Here is a 22,848-nt window from a genome sequence, read left to right as displayed (position 1 = left end):
ATTTAGAATGTTACTTAAGATGCATTGGTGTAAGAGTGATATTGAGAAACTTAATGCCTAAAGAGGTCTACTTGAGTTTCATTTTAAATGGTCTTATGATACGAAACCTTGGTATTAGACCGAAAATTTGTAGTTATGTTATTGATTATTGACCCTATCATGCCGAATGGTTAGTGGCTTAATGTCTGTAGTTAAAAATATCCAATTCCGTTGAATAGACACATGTCTGCATATTTGAAGATTTTAATGTAGACATTATTTGAAATATTTAGCGATCGTATCTGTCCGCTGCATTGAACTCTTACTTATACTTACATGTTTATCACATGATGAGCTTCTTCTGCTTAGTTATCATAAATTAAATTAAGAATTAAACTCGATATACCGTTTCTTTCCGTTATTTTTTTAAATGTTACTCTATTCTTCTTTATTTACAAAATACATCAAATGCAGTTAATTCACACGTTACTACCCAGCTAAAATGCTAAAAGTGTCTCAGCGCCCAGCGAAGGACAATGAACACCTTAAACAGTAAAACTTCTGTCTCCAGGGATTTCTCTAGACGACGTGCAACGATTCGCAAGAGCTTGAGGACAGTTTGATGCATGGTTTGGCACGTTTCCGTTCTGCACGTTCACCTTCACGGATCATTCCGATCTTCGTCCGTTGCCGACCACAGTGTGCAAGAACGGCAGTACAAAGGCACTTAAAATGTAGAATAAATATTTTCCTCCCATCCCTTTATAGTCTTTTTGTTACATCGGTGACCATTGTTCTGTTGTCCGGTAAACGGGGTAAACAACGTATGGTCTTGACCCTCGGTTAGTCCGATGCGCATAGTTGTGGTATGTTTTGTTTCGCTGCTACAAGAACGGAACTCGGCAAGCTTCGTACACAGAGACTCGTCGTGTTGGGTAAAGTGAAATAGGGTGTCTATCTTATGACTTGTTTGTACAGACTTTTGAAAAACATTGTGAACATGGCCTTTCCCGGGCTGTTTACTACAGTGCACCGTAGATGGGTTCCGTGTACAGCACCGGTGTTGCGCTACCATAAATGTCGGACCCAACAATTCGCTGCGAGTTGATCGTTGTTCGCACCTGACTTTTGTACCTGGAAGAAGGAAATGTGGAAAGGGATGAAACTTAATGTTAGGTATTCACTTAAAAAAAACTAAACCAATTCCTACCTTCTGGCAAGACAGCACGCCGTCATAGTGGAGGCAAAAGCGGCAAAGCCTATCAGTCCCGCCAGTATCACTAGCCAGGTACCAGATGAAGCGATCAGTGCCGTCGCGGGTGGTTTCTTACCCACCGCACAAGAGTCGATCTTGTGCACCGAATATCGGTGATACACGTCGGCTAGCGCATCCTTCATCTCTGCACCATCCATGATGCGCATCATCTCCACCGGAGTAAGTGCCGAACCGTGGCGCGTCAGCTGGAAGCATGAACTCGTCGAACTGAAGTCGAGACTATGGTCCGGATGGCTCAGTACCTGTGCGTCAAACACAGACAGCTCGAGGTTGGCATCCGCTAGCCGTTCCTGCATGTCGACCGTAAAGCGATCCAACACACCGCTCACCTCAGTCGGTGGTCGGGCGAACACGAAGCGCAACAGTGACTTATCGCGTATGACGAAGATCTTCATCTGCGTTTCACTGATCCGATCCGCATCGTCCGAGTTGGCCGCGCGTACACTCAGCTGGAAATAGCCATCGACAAAGTTGGACATACTGCGCCTCGTTCGGATCTCCGCCGTATCTGCGTTCAGGCTAAACACACCGGTATAGTCTTCGGTGCGATTGTCCCGCCGATAGAACTGTGGCACAAAGTTGATGCTTTGGATCGTGTACACAATCGGGCGAGCGGTTGGATCTTCATCAAATGCACGCCCATTTGCTATCGGCGTATCGATCGGGACGTTATGCCGAATGCCGATGGTTTGATTTTCTCGCTCGAACCGTGGTGCATGATCGTCAATGTCTATCACACGAACTACCAACTGCAGCTGGGATTTATCGTGCCGGTTGTATGTATCGTGCATTAGCGTACTCGGTACGGTATTGTGCTTAAAGCATCGAACCGTTAGTCGGATCGATTCCAGTGTTTCACGATCGAGCGGTTGGGTAGTGCGTAAAATCGCCAAATTATCTTCCGTACGTGTGACATTGAACAAACCCAACTCATTACCCTCGATGATCATATAGTCAATGGCACCGTTCGGACCGATATCTTCATCCAGCGCTGAAACGTTACCGACGATCGTACCGGCCGGTTGTTCTTCCAATATCTGCAGCTCATAAGGCTGGGATTCAACTTCACGCACAAACCTTGGCTCGTGATCGTCAATGTCGAGAACGTTGATGCGTAGCACCACGGTGGACGCTTGCGGTGGTTCTCCCATATCGCTAACTTCAATAATAACATTGTAGGCAGATTTTATTTCCCGATCCAGTGAGCGGGTTGTAGTGATCAAACCAGTTTTCGCATTGATATTAAATGATTTTGCATCTTCAATGTCGGATTGAATGCGATAACGCAGAGTGCCGCTCGGTGTGGCCGGACTGTCCGGATCGCTTGCAATCACCTGGAATACTGGTGCACCAACCGTAGCGTTCTACAAACAGAAAGCAGATCGTTAAATAAAACTCTGGTGAGATCCTTGGTGAGGGAGCATTAGCCGACACTTACCTCAGTAACATTAGCTGTTTGACCGACCTGCGGTGCAATGAAGAATGGAATGCCATCGTTCGCACTAATGTCTCCTATGTATAGCGTAAAGGATACATCGTTGTACAGAGAACTTTGCTTTGGTAATTGATTTCCACTGTCCTGTGCACGGATCACCAACTCGTACGGCTCTGCCCGTCCCTTACCGGTGAGCATTGCTTTTGTTTTAATTTCTCCAGTTTTAGGATTTATTTGAAGCAGTCCTAAAGGTAAGAAAATTGCAGTACAACCATATCACCAAGCTCAGGAATGTTTACTATCGTACGAATAACTTACCATTTGCTTCACCCTCGTTTAGAATATCGTACCGTACTTCCCCACCGAGACCCTCGTCCGGATCGTGTGCCGTGATGGCGACCACAAACGTATCCACCAGTACGTTCTCCGGTATCACTGCCGTGTACGAGCGCTGCCCGAATATTGGTGCATTATCGTTCACATCCAGCACATCCACCATTACCTCGACGGTCGTTTTCTTCGCTTCCTGTGGACGTCCGGGTGCATCTTCCGCTACGACAAGCAGCTTCAGTACCGATTGTTTCTCACGATCCAGCACCTGACCGGGCGCAATCCGTATCTCACCCGTCCGGTTATCGATCGTGAATAGATTCGCGTGTGAACCGAACAGACTGTACGTGATCACGTTATAGCCGAGCAGGGTGTCTTTCTCCGTGCGTACCGCATCCTGATCGGTAGCCTTTACCGTAGCTACCACGTGCGGATGACGGTCGGATTCGAGCACCGTAACGCGATAAGATTCGCGGTCGAAGATCGGTGCATTATCGTTAACGTTTTCAACCGTAACGTTAACGTAGGCAAGCGAATGACGCTTCCGATTGCTTGTGATGGCTTTGACGACGAAATCGATGGTAGTTTTATTATACGTTTCGTAGTCCAATCGCTGTAGAAGCATAATTTCGCCCGTACGCTCGTTCAAAGCAAACAACCCATCAACGTCCTGCATTACGAGCTCAAAGTCCGTGATCGGCACATCGGATACGGGATCGTCGGCTTCGATGCGGAACACCACACTACCGACCGGTGATTCTTCCTTCACCTTTACCTCGATCTTGGGACGCACCGTGGACCATCCTTTGTTTTTGAAAAGAGGATTTGTGTCTTTAAACGACTGTACGTAAAGCGTCACTTCGGTTTGATCGGTTTGCCGTTCTGGGTTAATTTCTGCCATCGTATCGGTGGCCCTTACGGTGAGCGTTATGACCGCGGCATAGTTGTAGTTGAGCGTGTTGTTTACGAAGATCGTGCCATCGTTCCGATCGATGCGGAATGCTTGACGGTAGTCGTAGGTTGAGGTCGTCAGCAGTGGAATACCTCCTTTGGTAACGGCCGTGATCGGTTCGACGAGGGTGTACTCAATTTTGGAGTTAAGGTCCGTATCCTTTGCAGTGACGCGCAGAACTTCCGAATCGATAGGGCTCCGCTCGGACACATACGCGGTGTACGTTTGTTGAGGAAATTTGGGCGGTTTATCATTAATGTCCTGTATCTTCACGTTTACCGTAGTGGTAGCCGTCTCCGGGATGGGGAATCCTGCATCAATTGCATTCACGACGATCGCGTAAGTTTCTGGATTGGTATCCCGATCTAGTCGTGCGTCCCGTGTGACGGTTATAAGACCAGTGCTGTTGAAGGCAATGATAACAGACGTACATAAATAAAAGGGAAAATAAACACCAACAACGTCCGAAATACTTACTGATCATCAATCACGAAATTATCGCTGGCACCCACAATCTTGTACCGCAACAGCTCATCCAATCCATCCGGATCGGTGGCACTGACTTGTGTAACGTTGTACCCTGGCGGAGCGTTCTCCGGTATGGTTGCTCGATAGGACGGTGGCCCAGGAATGTCACGGTTCGTGGCAGTTACATGTCCCCGGAAGATAGGCCGCTGATTGCCAGACAACCCAACACGCACCAGTACGCGCGTATCATTCTTGAGCGGTGGTACACCGTGATCGGTAGCGACCACTAGCAACTCGTACTGACCACGGTCCGTATCCATCGAGCTGACGGGTCTTGTAATCCGAATCTCTCCACTGTCTTGATCCACCGTAAATACATGCCCCGATATACTGTTTTCCGACTCAATCGTGTACGATACCCGTCCACCGCCTTGTGTTGGCCCATCGACGTCAATGGCGCGTACAAAAAACTGTGGCTCAAACTCGGTCGCTCCTTCCCGTATGGTGCGAGTATACTCGAGCGCTTCGAACGACGGATAGTTATCGTTCTCGTCCATCACGTCTATGAACACGTTGGCGTTCGTTTCGCGTCCACCACCGTCTCTGGCAACCAGCGCCAAACTGTAGCTCTTCTGTTCCTCATAGTCTAACTGCCGCTCGACGTACAGCCCACCTTCGGTAGGATGCGTGCGGAAAAACTCTGCCCCAAAACCTTTCACCACGTACGATAGCTGACCGAACATGCCGGCATCATGGTCGGTAGCGCTCAGGTCCGCAATCTTGAAACCCTGCGGAGAATTTTCGCGCACTTGCAGCGAGTACGTGGACTGTGGAAAGGTGGGCGAATTATCATTTGCATCCTGCAATCGTACCGTCACGGTGGCCGTAGATTTCTCCTCACCATCGACCGATGCTACCAGTTGGAAGCGGAACGTTTTCGCATCCTCACTCGGTACGTCGTAGTCTAGACGGGACGAATCCAACACCTTGACCACGATCGGTGTGCGACCTTCACCATGCGTCGGGACAACACCAAACACGCCTTCGGAATTGTGAATATTGCGTAGTGCGAGGGTATACCGACTGTTAGGGCCAAGATCCCGATCCGTTACTACGATTGCTAGCCCTGGAAGAGGTGTATCTTGCTCGAGGTTCTCGGGGATAGACACTTCGTACGACGGTTGATTGAACTCCGGTACGTGATCGTCTACATCCGTCAGTACGATCGTGATCTGTGAGGTCGTCGAATCACCCGGCAGCTCGTTGTTGATCAGCTCCGTTGCACGAATTGAGAATGTGTATGCGCCTCCATTCTGTGTGATGATAGGATCTTCGCGATCGAGCGGTTTACCAGTGGTGATCAACTCTGCCACACCTGATCGTGGATGACCAATGTAGTTAAGACAGAAGTGACCCATCGGTTCATTTTCAAGCATTAGCATTAGTGGATTAGGACTACCCGTGTCACCGTCGGTTGCGTTGATGGTGAGCACTCGCGTACCCTCGATCGTATTCTCCGGAATGGTGGCCGAATAGGGAGCATTGATGAAGATCGGTGGCTGATCCTGCACATCCAGAATAGTGATGGCAACGGACGCTACAGCACGAAGCGAATTCGTTGGTGAACCATCCCGTGCCTGGATGGTGAGAATGTAAGACGGTCTCGTTTCAAAGTCCAAAGGACGGCGCAGCTCGATCCACGCACCGAACTTCCCTTGGGCGATCTTTTCCGTGTGTACGGTGAACACCTCACAGATATCGTCTGCACCCTTTGTCGGGTCCTGATAGCAGCTGAAGGTAAGTTCCGCATTCATTCCCTCATCCTGATCGGTGGCAATGATGTCCGGTGTAACCGTGACATTGCTGCCCGGTTTCGTAGATTCGCTGATCGTAGCACTGTACGGACGGCCCACGAAAACTGGTGGATTGTCATTGTAGTCCCGGATTGGAATTTCCCGTCTCAAAGAGACTGTGTTCGGTTCGGTTCCTAGTATGCCCTCATCTAGTGAACGAGAGTTAGTGCGTAAGTGTGTTAAAGAGGAATGTTTTCTACCAATAATCCCATACGGTGTAACGGGAAATTTGTGAAAGATCACTCACCCGTAAGGCTTATGATGACTTCCACCGTGTCCTGCTGTTCGCGGTCCAATGATTGACGCAACCGTACAACGCCACTGTCGCGATCGACGCTAAATACAGGTCCGGAGATACTGAAGCGTAACTTACTGCCCTCGGGGTCAACACCTGGTCGCAGGAGAAAAGACATAATACGATTAGAACACATTAGCACCGTGTCGTATGTAACGGGGCTTCCGCAATGATCTACTTTCTTATAACTCTCGCCAGCAGAATGATTTTTTATTGCCATCCTGTGTGGAACACACATCTATTACTACCGCCTATCAGAATTGCACACAAAAAACACCAGTGCCACAAAAACAGCACGATCGTGTTGAGAATTCTTAGCAGCCCACTTACTACAGAAGCGTCGATCGGTTGTCTGAGACACCTGCTCTTGCTGGATCATTTCGTTCGACATTCCGCTGTTAGCATTCTGAACTTACGCTCTATGGCAGAAAATGCGGCAAATGGGCGTAACGTACGATGAGGTGACGACGACTGGTGCTGAATTTTTAATGTGCATCTTTATGATGGTTTTTTTTTTTTTGCGCGCGCGTGCACGTAACATTACACGTTTGCTGGCAAAGGTGCATGAGAAATGGCACACTATTTGCAACGGCATACAATGATATACATGGTGGTTTCACCGTTCAACTCCGTTGGTACGTATGTTGACGGTAGATCATTTTTTGGGAGTTTTATAACAATTTCGCGTTATGCGTTTCTGAAGAAAACAATGCTCACTTTCATATTTTGTGTTGTATTGTTTTAATTTCCATTTTGTAAATGTACTCAGAGAGTAGCGTCTCTTCTTTGATTTCCTGTTTATTTTGTGTTATCGCAAGAGCTGGATGTAATTTAAAACTACCTTTAAAGTTTGAAGAAAAGTTGATTCTTTTGCTATTTTCATCTTTACTTTATCTTAAAAATTCTCAATCACTCAAATCCCTCAAAAAGCTTTGCAAACTCGTAGCCACCGTTTCCCCTTCGAAGATTTCCTCAAATTCTTGTCATTTCCTTGTTAAATGTATTTAATGTGTTGAAAACATCCTCAAAACTCGACCCCAGAAAGTTTTATATCAGTCAAATTTAGAATTAGCATTCTTTAAAACTAAGTCTACTAACAGAGTTTAGTATATATTTAAAGTTTATATTTTCAAAGTAAAAATAAACGCCCAAAGTTAGACAAAATGTGTAAACTTTACTCGTAATTTGAAAATAGAAATTTTCCACTAATAGATAATCAGTTAATTATATTAAAATTACCAGCTTCCCCTTGTTGCTTTTTTTGTCAGTTTCTGGAGAATATTTCAACATTAAAGGAAAAAAAATATCAATAGAGGTATTCATCTCCTATTGTAAAAGGAAGAAACCTTTACAAAAAAAGGTAAATTAATTTGCAACTAATGCAGACAAAAATTTAGTAAATTTAATTTGCAGCTAATGCAGCAAAACCTATTTTTTTGTTCCTTTTTTAACACTCGTGTATCGATATAAAAACTGAACGTGACGTGATGAAGAGTGGATCGTTCGCCTTGGTCGTTTACGGTTGTTCAATAGCACGTGACTAATGGCAGCTATTGTTTATTCTTTTTTTTGTAAGTCAAGTTTTTAACCAAAGAAAAACCTATACAAAGTGCTGTTGAACGTATACATTAGTCTGCTTTACTCCGGTCACTATCATTTTGTTGTTTTGCTTAAGAGAATCAACCAACATGAGCATTAGTTTTTTTTTCAGGAAATACCATTGATTAAAATTTGACAATATGCTTCGCCATGTTAGTACTTTTCTTTCGAATTATCGACGCACAGGTTATAAGGGCAGCATTTAATGTTTTTTTCTTTCCGAAAAGAAAAAAAGATCTTCACTATCTCTGCTTGCAGGAATTTCCGTCAACTCATTCAACATTGTCCAAACACAGGCCGTGGGAACTTAAGCATTAAACGGGCTTAGTGTGTATCCATTTTCCACCACGTGAACTGGCTGCGGCAGACGTAGAGCTTTGATATTTTCCAACGTGTCAGCATGAATAGAAAATGCTTTAAGATAGGTACCATAGCAACAGAGAGCGAGTGAGAGCGCGTGCGAGATCGTAACAGTGTGCGACAGAGAGCATGAAACCCGATACAGGCTTGGGCTACTTTTTCGCACTACTTCCAACACACCTCACCTGCAGTAAAGGTGTGCCCAGGGAAAGGTTTTGGCCATGCCTTTGCCCTAAAGCCACTAGCACTGAACTTCACGTTGTCTATAATGACCTTGGTTCGGGTTCAATGAGGGATTTGGGAAGGCAGCAAATGTGGCCACCTAAGATGCATGCACACTGTACATCGTACCAGAATGAAACGCGTTCGAGCTGGTGTCAGAACAAGCGGTATATAGGTGAGTAGCTTCGAAGGTCACCGGTCGCAGTGTTACAAGATTCTGAAGCGAAAGGAGAGCACGCTGACCATACAGTGGCTGTAACCTTTCGATTGTACCTAAACGGCAAAACGGTGCTGGTGAGAAATATTGTGTACGTGCCCGTTTACAAACGATCGTCTTATTGTGGTAAGGTGGAAGATACATCATTTATATTACCTCCACCTGCTCTCCATCATCTTATTAAACCACCATGAAGTACATGAGGTTCACTTTCGATTTTTTTTGTATGAGCCTTCGTTTCCTTCACGCCAGGTTAAAGATTGCTCATCAAACGATGGCGGAAAGTATTCGGCTTGCTCCACGGAGAGTTAATAGACATTGACGCAAAGCCCAGCCATATGGCCTGATGGGTCGTTGTTGGGTAATTTGGATAGGCAACAAACGCAAGGAAAAGTGGTTTGTAATGCATCAAAACCTTCCTGAACTGTTGCTGATTAATTATTGTTTGAAAATTTTCACCTTGAAATGTGTGTGGATATCCTTACCACTCAAAGTTTGAGAGTTGAGTTGGAAAATAGAAGGGAAATAGTTTGTAGAATTGGTTTCTAATTTTCTTAAGCCCTTTATTAGCTAGAGCTCTACTGTTGAGAACTCTATTCCCTCTCTAATTACACGGCTGAATAATAACTGAACTTGACAGCTAATACCCGTAGCCTACTTAGCATTGCTGCAGAGTATTTATTTCGCTTCATTAGACACCCAATCGCACAATGTGCTATACGAAGGTTGTCGCGCGTACCTCCGCGACCGTGTGGCTAGGGAACTTTTTCTTTAGCTTTCGAATATCCCAAATCTATTGGTGTCCCGAAGCAAAAAAAAACTCCCAGCGCCCGTTTCCCATTCCTGCCCAGAGGGTACAGATGAAACGAAACAAAAGATTTCTCCCGAAACATTCCGTCGCTCGTCGAATTTAGCCGGTGGAATCTTTATGTGGCTTTTCGTTTTGCCCCATTCCGTTTACTTCCCGCTATTCACAACAAGTGAAAGCCCATGATCGGGAGAGGAGGCACCACCATCTAACCTTCGAGTGGTTTGTCTCCCGCGCAAGAGATTCCTCCAAACATCTGGTTTTTCTACCCCTGTGCAAAGATTCGAGAGCGCGGGCGACAATCAGATGTTCCCAGCTCGTTTTGCTGCAGCATTTCATTATCAACCAACTTCCCCCTTTTTTATACCCCCGGTGGCGGAAGCTTTCTGACGTGGCCTACTTTGGGTGTCTATTACCTACTATCTGCATTTCGATTTTCCCGAACGATGTTTCACCCGCCTTTGGGGTGGAGTTGTTCGTGACAGTTTTGGAACAATTGGATGGATTGATCGTTTCGATCGTAGTTTCGAAATGTAAGCGCCCACCATGTAAATTACAGCATCACGAGCAGGAAGAGAGTGAAGGAAAGAAAAAGAAACAATAAACAAATATCGTTATATTTTTAGAAATTAAATAAAATACTTCTTCCGACGCTATTGACGAAGGGTAATAAAAGATCCACCGTCTATTGTTCGGACAGCAATTTCATTGGAGCAAAGCATTTCGAGCTTTTTATATCTTCGATTTCCTGCCCTAACTTTCGTTAGTTTTTGCAGTTTCGATAGGACCGGGATGTAATATGATCCACTACCGGTTTATTTTTATGTTTTGTGGAAACCGTTATTCGATTTCAGCGGTTTGATTTTCCATTTTCTATACCGGCTTATGCTTCTCTCCATTTTGTGACGGTATCAGCTGTATTTGCTTCGTTTTGTTATTTTTGTGCCATAAATCATCATTTTGCTGCCTAATTGTCTGTTACGAATGCGATGCTGAAGAGCTAATTTGCATCTAATTTCAGAGCAAATATTAATACTCTTTTTGTCGTAGAGTAGTAGATAAAACATGAGCTATGAAGCTTGAATTATAGTAAATCAAAAAGTAAAATTATGCCTGATAAGTAGCAAAAATTACCCCAAAATCCAGGGAAATGATTTTGATGGACTCCTAATTTCAATAACGGAAAAACAATTCTATAAGAATTTTCAATTTCAATTTCCCAACAACATAATGCCTGAATAGCGTATTTTTCGTGCGATCGTTAAATCGATTCATGTAACCGATCGCTCTATGTATACCAGCAGTTGAAAGCAAACATTGGTAAGCGTTTTTAATTAGCAAACGGTGTACAAAATCTTCCAACGGTTTGTGCTTTTGCAACAGGTTGGAAGGGGTGAAAAATTGAAGATGATTTGAAAAAAAAAAGCAACATTCCATGTTTTTGTTTGGAGCCGAAAAATGCTAATTTCCTCTTCAGCGCATTGATTTTTCTTTCTTTCTCCCTCGCTCTCTCTCTCTTTGTACATACAAACCAAACGATCCCTTTTTCGATTGTGGATCGTTGCAAGGTGTAATTACACATAGCATCTTCACCGATTTGCCAATACGATTGGGGCAATTTCGCATTTCCTAATCAAACACAACACCACTAACCCACAAAATGGTTTTTGCTTTTAAAGTAGTTGTTTGCCTCCTTTATGCTTTACCAAACGGTCCTAAAGAGCAGGTGCGAAAAACAACAACAAAACCGTTTGAAACGTTGAACATAAATTCGAAAAAAGCCGCTTGATCATTCATCAACTGATCGTCTCAAACGGTGCACGCTCTGTCTGGCATGAAATGCAACATTTATGCGATCGCGGTGCGTGTGTGTGTGTGTGTGGATATGAGCACTTATGCAACACATTTTCCTCTCGTTTTCGGTGGCAGCTTATCGGAACGAAATTGGACTGGTGAACTCATCGCAGTTCCTCGCCACCGTTTGGCGCGAAAAGGAAAAATCTTGGTGGCTGGAGGTTGTATTCAAAAACCAAGTAAAAAAAAAACACCAACCTTCCACCCATTCTGACTAATGAGCGGAGCAAATTTTCTAGAACCGATGCTCGTATCGTAACGGATCCGGAGCAACCAATTGCGTACGTGTTGTGATGCCGTCCGATTTATCCATACCATTTTCCAGTTTATCGATTTAACTGGTTTCAATCGATGAAGCAATTACGGTAAGCTTCCTTTTCTTTTGCTTTTACTCTATTAAGCTACAGCAAAGCTTGCTGGGTGTTCGTTTACCATTCCCATTCAACCGATCCGATTCGGTGCAATCAAGTTGAATCAATTTCCGCACCATGCTGGACTATAGGGAGAAGGGGGAAAAGTTTGAGTGTTATAGTTGTTTTTTTGGATTTAAAGTAAGCCTTATAATAGAAATATCATCCCAGCGTTGGTTGTGTTTTTTGTTTGTTTGCCACTTTACCCACGTTTATTGTGTTGACCTTACGTGTCCAAGAAATAAATCGACGCATATTTCCTTCTTGAAAATGTCGTGCGAAATATGTTTTTTGAGCTTAAAGTTATAATCATAAACCAGTTGCTTGTGTGAAACAATTAAAGTTTGTTGTTTTTGTGAAACAATACTACAGCCTTTTCTTGCGTTACGTGAATAATACGTTTATACTTCACGTTAAATGATTGAATAATCTTTTACATGTTACGAAGCTCATTCAAAATTATTTTTTTAAGTATACTTATATATTAATATACTAATGTTTGTTTCACCAATTTTTTGCAAAATGTCGCGTAAACTAATCTCTCTCTCTCTCTCTTTCTCTCTCTCTCTCTCTCTTCTTTGCTTGCTCAGGGTCTAGCACGTCGCGATGACATGACCAGGTCTGTCATTGCTTTGAAGTTTGCCTATTGCTTTGAGGATTTGCGAATTGCTTTAAGGTTCCTCGCTTATCTGCCTGTCGCAGTTTTTCTGTTAAAATATATTTTTAGAATTGCGATCTTTTAAAACTTAATTTTTAAATATGATTAAACTATTTTAAAAACATTTTCAAGAGGTTCGTCGCTTGATGACGGTTGTAAAACAATATAAAATCTTTTCGAAGAAAGTGAAATAAAATAATAAAATGATATGATCACTTTTGGTGCGATCCTCCTTATAATGTATTCATGCTCTGTTCATATATTTAAAGTTGATCAGTATTTAAACGATACTTCCGTTGGCACAAAACGATGACCATGAACTGACGGGTAGGTTTTTTTAAATGCAATACAGGGAATAATTTTCCCAAGCACGTTCGGAAGAAACATTTCACTTCCGTTCTCTTTTTCTTTACATTCGAACAGACGAGACAGTGGAGCGGTTGTAAAGCAATAGTGTGTATCATTGTTTTACGTAGAAGAATCATCACCAGACCGTAACCAATTGCCGGACTTTTGGGGAGGTAATGAAACAAAGCGTCTCCGGCCGCGTGGAGACAGCTCCGTGCTGTGGCACGGTGTGGGAAGTTGCATGTTGAAGGAAATTGGATCAGGTTGTTAGTGGTGTTCAGCTGCTTAAAGTGTAGTTAGTACTGTAGGCGCAGAATTTACAAGCTTCAGGATCAGGTTTTTGGAACGAAACAATGAATGTTTTGGAGTTTTTTTTCTGTTTGGTTTCTGTTGAATTTATCTTCCGAAAGGTAAAGGACAAACGTCAGATAAATTAGTACTATTTTGTAATATATTTTGAGCAAATTATTAAAAAAAGTGAAATTTTGCTTAAATTTTTCACTTTACGGACCACTTTACGATCACGTTTCCGTACCCACAAATCTTGTTCACCTTTAGCTGCTACCATTAACAGTGCTGTTGCAGCCGTTGTCCTTTTAATTAGAAAAAAGTGAAATGAAGTTTTTTTTTGCAGATTTGCTCCACTCGACGTTCGTTGTTGCAAAAGCAACAGATCGTGAAGGGAGACCTGTTTCCGATAATCCGGATATGTCTAACCGGAATCGTAACTGCATAATTAAACGAAATCAAGAGTGGCCAAAACGAGGGTTCAGTGGTTGAATCATCTGTTTTTAAGCTGCATATCTTCTGCTTCTTCTAGCGACAATTTTCATCCCGCTCAATCCCATTCCGTCCATCACCGGGTAGACTTACCGCGCAACTGGTACACCACACTGCCGACCGGTGTATTTTCGAGCAGACTGAACCGGGCCATATCACCGCTGCCCGGGATAAAGTGTGGCGTCCGGTTGATGATCTGAGCTTGGGAAACTTGCTGCAACAGCAATAACATCAGCAGTGAAACCAGTTTCACCTCCGGGTGCATCATTCTACTGCACGGTTGCAATGCCATGGTTGAGTGGCTCCTGGCCTGGCAGCTGTACCGGTTTGGAGGATGTCTGGTGTTTTTTTGCTATTCGAAGGTGTCCACCACCATTCAATAAAACAAAAAATTGCACACGCCTATTCCGGAACTATTGAGAGACACATCCACTACCGACAGCGTTTTTTAAACGTCTTTCAGCACTTAAATATGCCTTGACTTTAAACACTTGAATAGGTTACTACACTGTGACCATGCACAAAAAAAAGCTTCACATCTAGACGTCAACTTCATCCAAACATAAAATTGCCCACCTGCTGCTATGTCATTCTGCGGGTCAGAGCGATTGCGATCGTTTGCACTTCTTTCCACACACTCACAACTTCGAAGGTTTCTCCTCGTTTTTTTTCTTTCTCTTATCACACTCAATTCACCGCAATGATTGCGCTCACTTCACGAGGAAACCTTACGGGCACCACAAAATTGTACCACATTGATCAAACTTTGGACGAAGATCATACGCTCCAAATGCGGGTATTTGGCTATTCATCTAACTTATGCACTTTTTTTTCGCCATTCCACTCTACTTCACTTCAACAGGATGCACGATCGTTATTGGCTCACGGCACGGAGGGGCTTTTTTTCGTTTGTTTGCTAGCTGCCCTTAAAGATCGTTGACTCATTTCCAATCTGCGAAGATCGTACAGCAGCACCGATCGGTCTACGGTCAGTAAAACCGGGCGGCTTTTGCGTGACCGTTTCTTTTGCCTTTCGCCTTTCGCTCGTCACTACCACCAGCAGATATACACGGTGACCCGTCTCCCGTTGGCGTTGAATAACCAAATCGAAAGAAAGGAGAATTCAAGCAAAGGAGAGAGGAACAAAATAAAAAAAAACACTGCCGTGCCGTTTGTGTATCGTGTGACTCAGCGAGACCACGGGATGAGGATGTTGAAGTTTCTCTGGTAACCGGTTCCGTGTGCGGCCAACAGAATATGGGCCAGAGTGGGTATAGTGTGGAATTTCGGATGAAGAAGGTTCGTTTCTTGTAGACGGTTGAAATCTTTCTACTCTGTTCACTCAAAAACCATATTAACCACTGAATGCATCGATCACGATCTTCAACACCACGCTGTAATTGTGCTAATCGAAACACTGTAATATGGCTTCCTTCTTTTCTGCTTGACAGTCGCGCAGGTGTCTGGTAAGGGAACACACGCACACAGTGCTTCCGATGGTTGGTTTGAGCTGATCTTTCGCTCACCCTTACGATCGCGCCCGATCACCGGCCCAAAGACGTGCGTTCGGCTTGAACGTCGCTCACTGAATGAGTTGGCCGTCGCGTGTTCTCCGATCTGAGCATCTGAGCAGCCAAGATTTGCTCCGGTGAGAATCGACCCGCCAGAGTGGTCACTGGGAAATCATGCTCGGAGCTACCTGCGTTGTTGACTGTTCCGCTGTGGAGTAAAACATTTTTCCTGCGCGCGGCAATTGTTGTTTTTCACTTGGGCAGAAGGTTTTGTTTTCGTTTACGGGTCCCGCAACTTTGGTTCGTGCTTTTGCAAGGGAAAACATTCGTGCGTGCTGCAACGACACGGGAACTCAGCGTCATGCGCTCATGGTGGGCTTTGATAATCCGAATTCCAGCGAGAAGCACACAAACGCAGGAAGCGCGTAAGCAGAAGGAAAGCAGAGGGGTAAGTTTTTGTTTACTTTTGAGTTCGTGTACCGTGTCGAAAATAGTCGGAGATGCGAACGTTAGCTTCCGAGGAACAGTTTGGGACGCGTAAATGCGTTCGCTTGATATCGACGCTGGATGTATGTTGATGCTAAAGTTTTTAAGTTTGTCAGGTGCGACTGAAAGTGTGAAGTGAAGCGAGTACATGATGCTGTTACGATATTGTACGTGGTTTATAATGGGTTTAAAATATTCAAAATTCGCCAAACTTGATGCGAGTGCTTCTCTTTCCGGGATGCGTTTTCTGCGGCGTTTGTTAGTTTAATCGGGAAACTGCTTAAAAGAAATGTATTTGAAACATGCACGAAAAGCTTGATATGATATAAAGAAACATCACATCATAACAGGTTAAAGTTATTTAAAAGTTATTTTATAAGTGCATAACTCTTTAGGAATGTTAAAGAAGACTTTATAGTATTTTTTAATACAACAAGGGAAGAAAAAGCAAAAGACAACTAACGGCACGTTTGAAAGATCACCTTTATGCAACTAGTGAAACATAGAGGGCGCTGCAAAAAAAAAAATAATAATATTTTTTTAGTTTATTAGTTTTTTGTTATGATTATTGCAAGAATTAGATGAAACATAGGTATAAAAATAAACAAAAAATGACTGAAACTAGAAATGAAACTAAACAAAATGCATCGCACAGTTCAATGTTTCTCTCCTACGTTGGCGTTGAAGTCTCTTGTATAGGTAGCGAATATCGTTTCTAGAGGGAGCTTGAATGCAATTTATTACTTGTTGTTGATATTTTGTGAAATGTTGCACGTAATTCAGATATGCAAAGATGCACATTTTGTAAACACTTCTGTAATAGATGTGTAATTTTCAATTTTTGAGGTAAATAAATTAATTTATGAGTTATACAGCATGGGACAACAATATATGGTCAATCAAATACTTTTTTGACAATAATGTTGCGATATAAGTTGTTCTTCTTTTTGGCTTAACGACCTCAAAGATCATGCCGGCCGTTTCTGGCTTATGAGAAAAATTTTACGGGACGGTTCGTATCGGATTTGATTCTCGGTCCTGTCGTTTGGAACCGACGGCGTTTATCACATATACCACCAAACCGCTTCTAGCATTGTATGTAGGTTATGAATAATGAAATGAATGTATGAATAGTAAATAACACAAAATGTCTCATTAAATGTATTAACGTGTCTTATGTTATAGATATCCAAACAAAATTTATCTGCTGAATGAAAATATCATTTTTAGGAATAATAATTCTCCTAACGAACATTTTCTGTCACGTAAATTTAATTTATTAGAGGTTTTTCTCCAAAAATTAATATTACTGAGCTAAAGAATGTGTCGTTTTCTCTTTTCCTAACCTTGGCGGTTATCATTGTTTTGATGGTTTTCGTAAAAAAGCACAGTACTACGTGTTATGGTCTACTTTTGTCAACAACTTGTGCTTAGTGCAAATTAGGAAGATAAAAATATACGGCTGTGGAGCCGACAATGGTGAACAGTTTTGTACGAATAGAATTGAATTGATAAAAAACACAGAAAAAAATGTAAATGATTTTACTAATTATGGTGGAAGGCTAATGTTCATCGTTGTATAGGAATAGTTCTAGACAACCGTAAACATTTTATATATGCTAAAAGGAAGGAAAGAAGAGTCTGTTGTGATATATTTATGCAGTAAAACAATTGACATCAATTATAATTGAAATGAAAAATAAATTGCTCGTTTATTGAATCTCGTTACACTTGTTACACTTTTCTAATACAACCTTAAACCACTAGCATGTAAAGCAATAATCAGCTAAAAGAAGGCCACCTAGGCCACTAGAACACATTTGATTGTTTCGTGTCTGCCGCTTTCCCTCAAAACGAATTATGCATCATAAACTAGTTCGCATGTTAATTGGCTTTGAAACAATGGTACGACGGAAGCCATTTAAAAACTTTTAAAAACCCTTCCAAACGAAAAGCAAAAAAAAACCCATCATAATATTTAGACACTTGCACACAAAAGTTTATCGGGGAGGCAAAGGAAACAGATGCACGTTGACCACGTCTTGAGCAATCCTAAACGGTAATTATAACAAAACGGACCCCCGAATTGGCAAAGAAAAACAATACATCGGGTGTGGTGGGAGGCTGGTGAATTGGTTGCACCGAAGAAAAAAAACATCCATATTCCCATACTACGTTTGAATGCATGCTTAATATTTGGCAACGCCAAAAGATACGACCTGATGAGATGATCATGCCGTCCGTGATCAATGGCTTTTGTTGATGGTGGTCTTCATCATATTTGTTGGCGCGCGTGCGCGGGAATTCCTCAGATTTGTTGTGAAATTCATCAGAGTCAGAAAAAAAAAACGACACAAGGGGTGAAAATTTTTCGGAGGGTGACCGAAGAAAACCCCGAGCGCAGGCAGGCATGGGACGGAGCCCACCAGACGGTGCGTGCTTTGTGATGATTCTATTTAAAAATGCATCCTCAAGGTTTGCCGACAGACGACACGGCACGGGGCGTAGTTGATTAGCATTTTGGCGCGGATTTCATATGGCATTCTTCTATTTGGAGGCACGTCGGAGGTCGCCGATTAAACAAGATGGCAAGATGGAAAAGGGAAGTGGACAGGTTAGGCAGAAGATGAAACAAATCTGACACGCAGCACGTTTTCCGATGGCCGTACCACATAAACGATTGCAATGGAAGTTCGAGCAGGTTCGTCGCTTTGCGTCAAAATCATTTGTTTCGCTGCTTCATTCGGATGGGCAACAGCGGGTAGGGAAGGTAAGGAAGGGACGGTCAAAATGGTGCGCTCCCATAATAACGGCTGCTTAAATGAGAAAGTGATCACGGTCTTGATCGTTTCGTTTAGTTTTATTTTGTTTGTTTTGCGCTGCGTTTAAAACAGTCCGTTCGTGTAGCGTCCCTGGTTGTAGGCAGCGAGCGTGTTCTGCGGTGGCAGATAGGTCGGTGCACAGAAGGTCTTCGTAACGGCGGGTAGCGTTACGGTGCTGTAGATCGTTTGGCCCTGTAGCTGATCGCGCTGCACCTCCGTCTGGGTGATGTAGACCGTCTGGAAGCCGCCCGGTTGCGTGTAGACCGAGCTGACGGTACGCGTAACGGGCGGTAGCGTTACGGTGCTGTAGATGGTTTGACCTTGCACTGGTACACCAGGCAGTGTAACGGTACGCGTATCGGTAACGGTCTGATAGACGGGTGTGGCCGTTGTGTAGACGGATGTGCTGGTACGCGTTACCGGTGGTAACTGTACGGTGGAGTAGATGGTTTGTGCTGGCAGCGTTACCGGTGGAACCGTAACGGTGTCGCGCACGGTCTGTACAACCTGGCTGGTGCGTGTAACGACGGAAGTTTCCGTACGCGTTACCGGTGGTAGCTGTACGGTCGAGTAGATGGTTTGAGCCGGAAGTGTTACCGGTGGCAGGGTAACGGTGCGATAGTCCTGCACGGTTTGGATGACGGGTGTGGTGGTGGTGTAGACGGACGTTTCCGTGCGCGTTACTGGTGGCAGCTGTACGGTCGAGTAGATAACCTGTGCCGGTAGCGTTACGGGAGGCTGTGTAACGGTACGAGTCTCCGTTTGCGTACGATAGACCGGAGTCGCCGTTACAACGGTCGTGGTGGATACGATCGGTGGCAGCGTTACCGTGCTGTAAACCGTTTGGACCGGCTGCAGCGGTGGTGTAACGGTGTAGGTGACGGTATTTGTGACCGTCTGGTACACAGGCACCGTCGCTGTGTAGGTGTTCGTAATGTAAACGGACGACACAACCGTCTGCTCATCGCCATACACCGGAGAAGCGACCGTTTCCGTGTAACGCTGGTAATCCGTTTCCGTACGCGTGATGTACACCGTTTCGGGCAGTGGACAGCTCGGTTTCGGGTAAAAATATCCTTCAAACTGTTCCGCCCGAGCACAGCCCAGCACGGCCAGCAAAAGGAAGGCACAGAGTTTCTGCAAAAAAAAAAAAAGATGGCGGTTTAAAACAACAAATCAAAAACCAACCAGAGTTGTCACTTAAATCATGATTTTAACGGTGAGCGAAACACCTGCTTAATGGGAAATGTTATATAGGAGCGATATTGATTTGGAATTTGAGGCCATCAGGTGGTAGAAAGCAAATACCAAAGTAACTAACAAGCAAAGGTCTTTCCCCGGATTGAACTATACCGGACAAACGCGGGTGCCTTACCGCGTTAATGCTCTTAACGCAATAGAAAGAGCCAATTTGCATAAACGTGTCGCAAGCTCTATTTTGGAGGAATTTAATCAATATACGAGAAGCATTGAAACGACCAGTCATTATGCTCATCATCCAGCGGGTTGTAGCGCAGGGTAGATAAGCGAACAAAAGGATAACCATAAATCAACCACACTGGCCAAAAAGGTGTCGAAAGCAAGCGTTCATTTAAAAATTTTCATATCACAGGGTGGAATAGCGCCAGATCATTAACGCTACGCTAGCGATCGCCGAACGGTTGATGAGGATCGAAGGAAAGTGAAAATCTTACAAGACCACCGTCCTTGACCGTGGATTAGTTATCGAAAACGAAGCAAGGCAAAAGGGATGATAATTAGTGTAGCATTCAAAGCATCCAATCTTTAAGGGCTATCCAGGTGGCTGTCTTCGTGAGGATGGGATTAGTGTAATTTAAGATGTGGAGTTTTGTTTGTCTTCAAACAGTTGTGTAACAGTATCGTGGGAAGATTTTCCATAATTTATGATAATGCTAATTCTAATGATAAAAAATAGAATATTTTAGAAGTGGTTAGAAGTGGAACAATTTCTATAACACGTTCTTGATTTCACTGTAGATGTGTAATTTTCATTACAGTTTTGGCTAGTGATGCAATCGAAATTTACTTTGGCAAATTCAAAATACACAAAGTACGCATTGATATATGTAATCACATGAACAACACAAATGTTTCGCCTATCTGTGTTCCACTTATGGTTTCCCAAACATACTCAAGGACACTCAGTTGTTAATCAAACTTCACAGCACCCCGTGCGAATGATTATTTCATCGCCATCCTGCAAAACGCAAACCAGCGCAATATTTCTTCTGCTTGTGGGGTTTGGTTTAAATTTGCAAAAAAAAAAATCACTGCACGAACAGCACCTGATCCTTCACAGTAGCGAACGAATGATTAGTGCAAACATCACATTAGCACCTGCCACTGTCCGGATGCATCTCGTTATATCGCGACTCACCATTATTTTTTTTGGTCGTAGTTGAAAAGCTTAGCCTCGCACTACCAATACACTACACCACTACGCAACGTTTTCGGCACTCTGGTCCTGCAAAAGAATGCACAGCACTGATCACTTTCGATTTTCAAACTGTGGCTCTCGGGAAGGATATGTCCACAAGAACAATGTGGAGGAAAAACTTTCGCCCACACTGTACGGCTTTGCTGGTTTTATTGGTACGCGTACGCCACTAAGCTAACCTGGTCAGCGTTAGACTGATCGCTTCTGGTTCGCCGGTTGATCTTTTTATATGACAATGTGGTGCTGATCGTCCATCACAACCGAAGAGTGCGAATCTCGGCATATATTTCGGCGTGTATATACCGTTTTGTGCTGCTCTATTCCCCCCTGACCGGGAGGACGAGATTCCGAGCGCATCGCTGATGATCGTAGCCGCTGAACAGCGAGTTGGGTGTGGAGGGGTTACCTGGCGGGAAATATGCTGCTGGTGTGCGATGCTATGAACCAGCAGAAGAAATAGGAGGAGAAGGGCAACCAAGCTGTCCAAATAATGGTGACCAAGAGAGTAGAAAAGAAAAACCGATTTGAAAAGAAGTTCACTCAGAGCAACCTTAGTGGACAGCGTCAGTAGAACTTGCAAGTATTGGGGATCTTCTCTCTCTCTCTTTCTCTCTCTTTTCGGGGGGATGTACAGCATTTTAGACGGATTCATCCCCTACCCAATGGTTAGCCATTTTTAAAAGATCGTGTTGATGTTTTTGTGACGTACTGATTATTTAATTTTCTGATTCCACCTGACATCTCCAGCACAGCCGCACACAACTTTGGCGGACAGAAAAGGGTAGGAAAGGTTTTTTTTATGTGGGAATATTTTTCGGGTTTTTTTTGTTGTGTCTACCAGCAAACTGTCAATTCTTCTGTTGGCACTGGCGAAAAAAAAAAACAGAGTAGCATATTGCCTTATTTTTCCCGCCACCGGCTCATAATCGAAAGACACACGTCACGGAATCGTGGTCTGGAGATGATCTATTTAGCGTTTCGCTGGTAGGCACAACCTTTAACGCCAATCGACCCTGATTTATTTCTGATGGTTTTCATCAGCATCTGGTACTGGATGGTACGCTATGAAAATGTGTCGTTAAAAAAGACGCACACTCATACACACCCCGTAGCAGCAAAGTGCGCAGGTTGGTGCGAACCCGGCACACGGACGTGTGAACCAAACGAGAGTGGCTACCGTTGCAGAATTGGTTCATGTTTCCAAGTTTGTTGCGTGCTGTTGACAAATGTTATCCAATAAAGATGGGATCTTTGCAAAAAAAAGAAGATGAAAGAAAACAAAACGTTGTGACAAATTGTGATGAGATGCCTTGAAAGAGGGAGAGAGTAACAAAAAAAAATGGCAAAATGAATTATAAGATCGATCACTTTGGCAATGGAAATAGATCATAAAGTCACTTTCAAAACAGTCACTTTTCATCTCGAACGCTTTAAATAAGCTAATTTGCGAATATATTAACAGTTTAGCCCCCGGGGGGGGGAGGGGAATTTGTGTGATTTCCGGTATTGATTCATGCAGAATTCGTCATACAAAATTGGTGCGTTATTTTACCCTTAAACCGTAAGGAGTTTGCGTTTCATGTTACCACATACCAAATTCGTGTAAGTGAAGCAATGATTTGCATCAAAGAAGAATGTCGCATGCATGAGTAGGTGTAACAAATATTGAATTAACAAATGTCAACAAACTACGCTGTTATTGAAAGGTTTTTGGATTTTTTTAAAGT

The 22,848-nt window shown here is 43.6% G+C and overlaps 3 protein-coding genes across 4 annotated transcripts in view; 1 reads left to right on the top strand and 2 right to left on the bottom strand.

The window, feature by feature from the left end:
* Positions 1-22,848, top strand: part of LOC125770398 (cysteine-rich venom protein 6-like) — a 60,335-nt gene that overhangs the window by 25,014 nt on the left and 12,473 nt on the right. The gene's annotated exons all lie outside the window — the stretch shown is intronic.
* Positions 98-16,410, bottom strand: LOC125770388 (cadherin-23). Its single transcript, XM_049439887.1, has 7 exons — positions 13,938-16,410; positions 6,541-6,684; positions 4,450-6,442; positions 3,009-4,375; positions 2,694-2,935; positions 1,190-2,619; positions 98-1,113 (listed from the first exon to the last, which is right to left on the bottom strand). Exons 1-7 carry the CDS (start codon positions 14,134-14,136, stop codon positions 1,002-1,004), a joined length of 5,487 nt encoding a protein of 1,828 aa, XP_049295844.1. The 5' UTR covers positions 14,137-16,410; the 3' UTR covers positions 98-1,001.
* Positions 17,529-22,057, bottom strand: LOC125770395 (uncharacterized). The gene is made up of 2 exons (XM_049439898.1): positions 21,062-22,057; positions 17,529-19,800 (listed from the first exon to the last, which is right to left on the bottom strand). The coding sequence occupies exons 1-2, from the start codon at positions 21,062-21,064 to the stop codon at positions 18,727-18,729; spliced, it is 1,077 nt and encodes a 358-aa protein (XP_049295855.1). The 5' UTR covers positions 21,065-22,057; the 3' UTR covers positions 17,529-18,726.

The sequence above is a fragment of the Anopheles funestus genome, chromosome 3RL (assembly GCF_943734845.2).
Source record: "Anopheles funestus chromosome 3RL, idAnoFuneDA-416_04, whole genome shotgun sequence".
Lineage (NCBI taxonomy): Eukaryota > Metazoa > Arthropoda > Insecta > Diptera > Culicidae > Anopheles > Anopheles funestus.
This window is presented reverse-complemented; position numbering and strand designations above follow the sequence as displayed.